Source organism: Chaetura pelagica, unplaced genomic scaffold, assembly GCF_000747805.2.
Source record: "Chaetura pelagica isolate M959 unplaced genomic scaffold, ChaPel_1.0 scaffold38, whole genome shotgun sequence".
Taxonomy (NCBI): Eukaryota; Metazoa; Chordata; class Aves; order Apodiformes; family Apodidae; genus Chaetura; species Chaetura pelagica.
Genome location: NW_009954181.1, coordinates 1,378,829 through 1,380,400, shown reverse-complemented (window position 1 = coordinate 1,380,400; position 1,572 = coordinate 1,378,829). Strand labels below are relative to the sequence as shown.

General features: G+C 63.3%; 1 protein-coding gene across 1 annotated transcript in view; it reads left to right on the top strand.

Moving 5' to 3' along the window:
- Positions 1-1,572, top strand: part of IGSF9B (immunoglobulin superfamily, member 9B) — a 105,450-nt gene that overhangs the window by 65,165 nt on the left and 38,713 nt on the right. The window contains exon 2 of the mRNA XM_010002891.1: positions 1,277-1,474. Coding sequence (XP_010001193.1) covers positions 1,277-1,474 — 198 coding nt within the window. The remainder of the gene's footprint in view (positions 1-1,276; positions 1,475-1,572) is intronic.

Genomic DNA, 1,572 nt, shown 5'->3' with positions numbered 1-1,572 from the left:
AGCATCCCTCCCCCAGCCTCCCTCCCCCAGCATCTCTCCCCCAGCACCCCTCTCCCAGCACCCCTCCCCGAGCAGCCCCCACTGGCTGCATCTGCCAGGGGGAAAAAAACAGGGGGGGACACACAACACACTTCCATGGTGTGGGGTTGAGCGATGTGCCTGCAGTTTTGGGGGACACCCTCCCTGCCCCCCCTGCCCTTGGCTTCTCCCTCTCCAGCGCTGGGTTTTCCCTCCTCTCCCTCTCTGCAGGCTGTGCTGAGGATGCAGCTCTGCTGGTGGGAGCAGGATGACACCAGGCTGCAGGGGAGCAGGGAGGCACGGCGGGGTGCAGCCTTCGTTTCAGGCTGACGCCAAAACCCTGCTTAATTACCCCCCTCCCCTCCCAGGGGAGGAGCAGGGTGCCAGACTCGATGTGCAGGTCGCAGCCGGGTTTCTGGTTTGGGGCTCTCTTGGGGATGCCTGAGGACAGGAAGGTTTGTCTGGAGCCTTTGCTCCAAAGGCTCAACCCGCCCTGGGACAGCTCCTGTGGGAAAGCTGGATCCCCCAGCTGGCACACTGGAGCTGGGGCTTGGTGGTCCTTGCGTGCTGGAGGATGTGGGGGCACAAGTGGGGGTGTCAAAGGAGCCTTTTCCCGCCCATGGGGCAGCCCTGATGGTGCTGCTGGGTGGGGAGCAGCACTCGGTGTGCTCCGTGGCCTCTGTGGAGAGGGCAGGGGGTCCCCAAAACCCCGACATGTTACTGGGCACCACCCTTGCCCCAGTGCAAGGGGTGGAAAGCCATCCCAGAGCATGAAGTGCTTGATGGTCACTGTCTTGAGTCCTGTGGTGGCCCTGGAGCTTGGTGGAGGGGTTTGGGGAACCCCCTTTGGTTTAAGGGCAGGGGAGAGACCCAGGCACTGCCCTTGTAGGAACCGGGCTGCTGGGGATGGTCCTGGTCTCCACTGTGATTCTCCTGGGGGTCCTGGTCTCTGCTGTTGTTCTCCTGGGGGTCCTGGTCTCCACTGTGATTCTCCTGGGGGTCCTGGTCTCTGCTGTGGTTCTCCTGGGGGTCCTGGTCTCCGCTGTGGTTCTCCTGGGGGTCCTGGTCTCCACTGTGGTTCTCCTGGGGGTCCTGGTCTCCACTGCGGTTCTCCTTGGGGTCCTGGTCTCTGCTCTGGTTCTCCTGGGGGTCCTGGACTCCACTGTGGTTCTCCTGGGGGTCCTGGTTGTCTGGTAATCAGTGATGCCAGGGTCTGGTGGTGGGATCAGCCAGAGTTTCTTGCTCTGCCCCCTTGCAGGTGCCCTTGGCTCGAGGGAGGAGCCCGAGTTCGTGACCGCTCGCGCTGGCGAGAGCGTGATCCTGGGATGCGACGTGATCCACCCGCTGACGGGGCAGCCCCCTCCCTATGTGGTGGAGTGGTTCAAGTTCGGTGTCCCCATCCCCATCTTCATCAAGTTTGGGTTTTACCCTCCCCACGTCGACCCGGAATATGCCGGTGAGTCTGGGGGGTGGCACCGGGGGGGATGCGCCGGGTCCCGGCCACGGCTCAGCCCGGGATCATAGAATCATAGAATCCTAGGGGTTGGAAGGGAC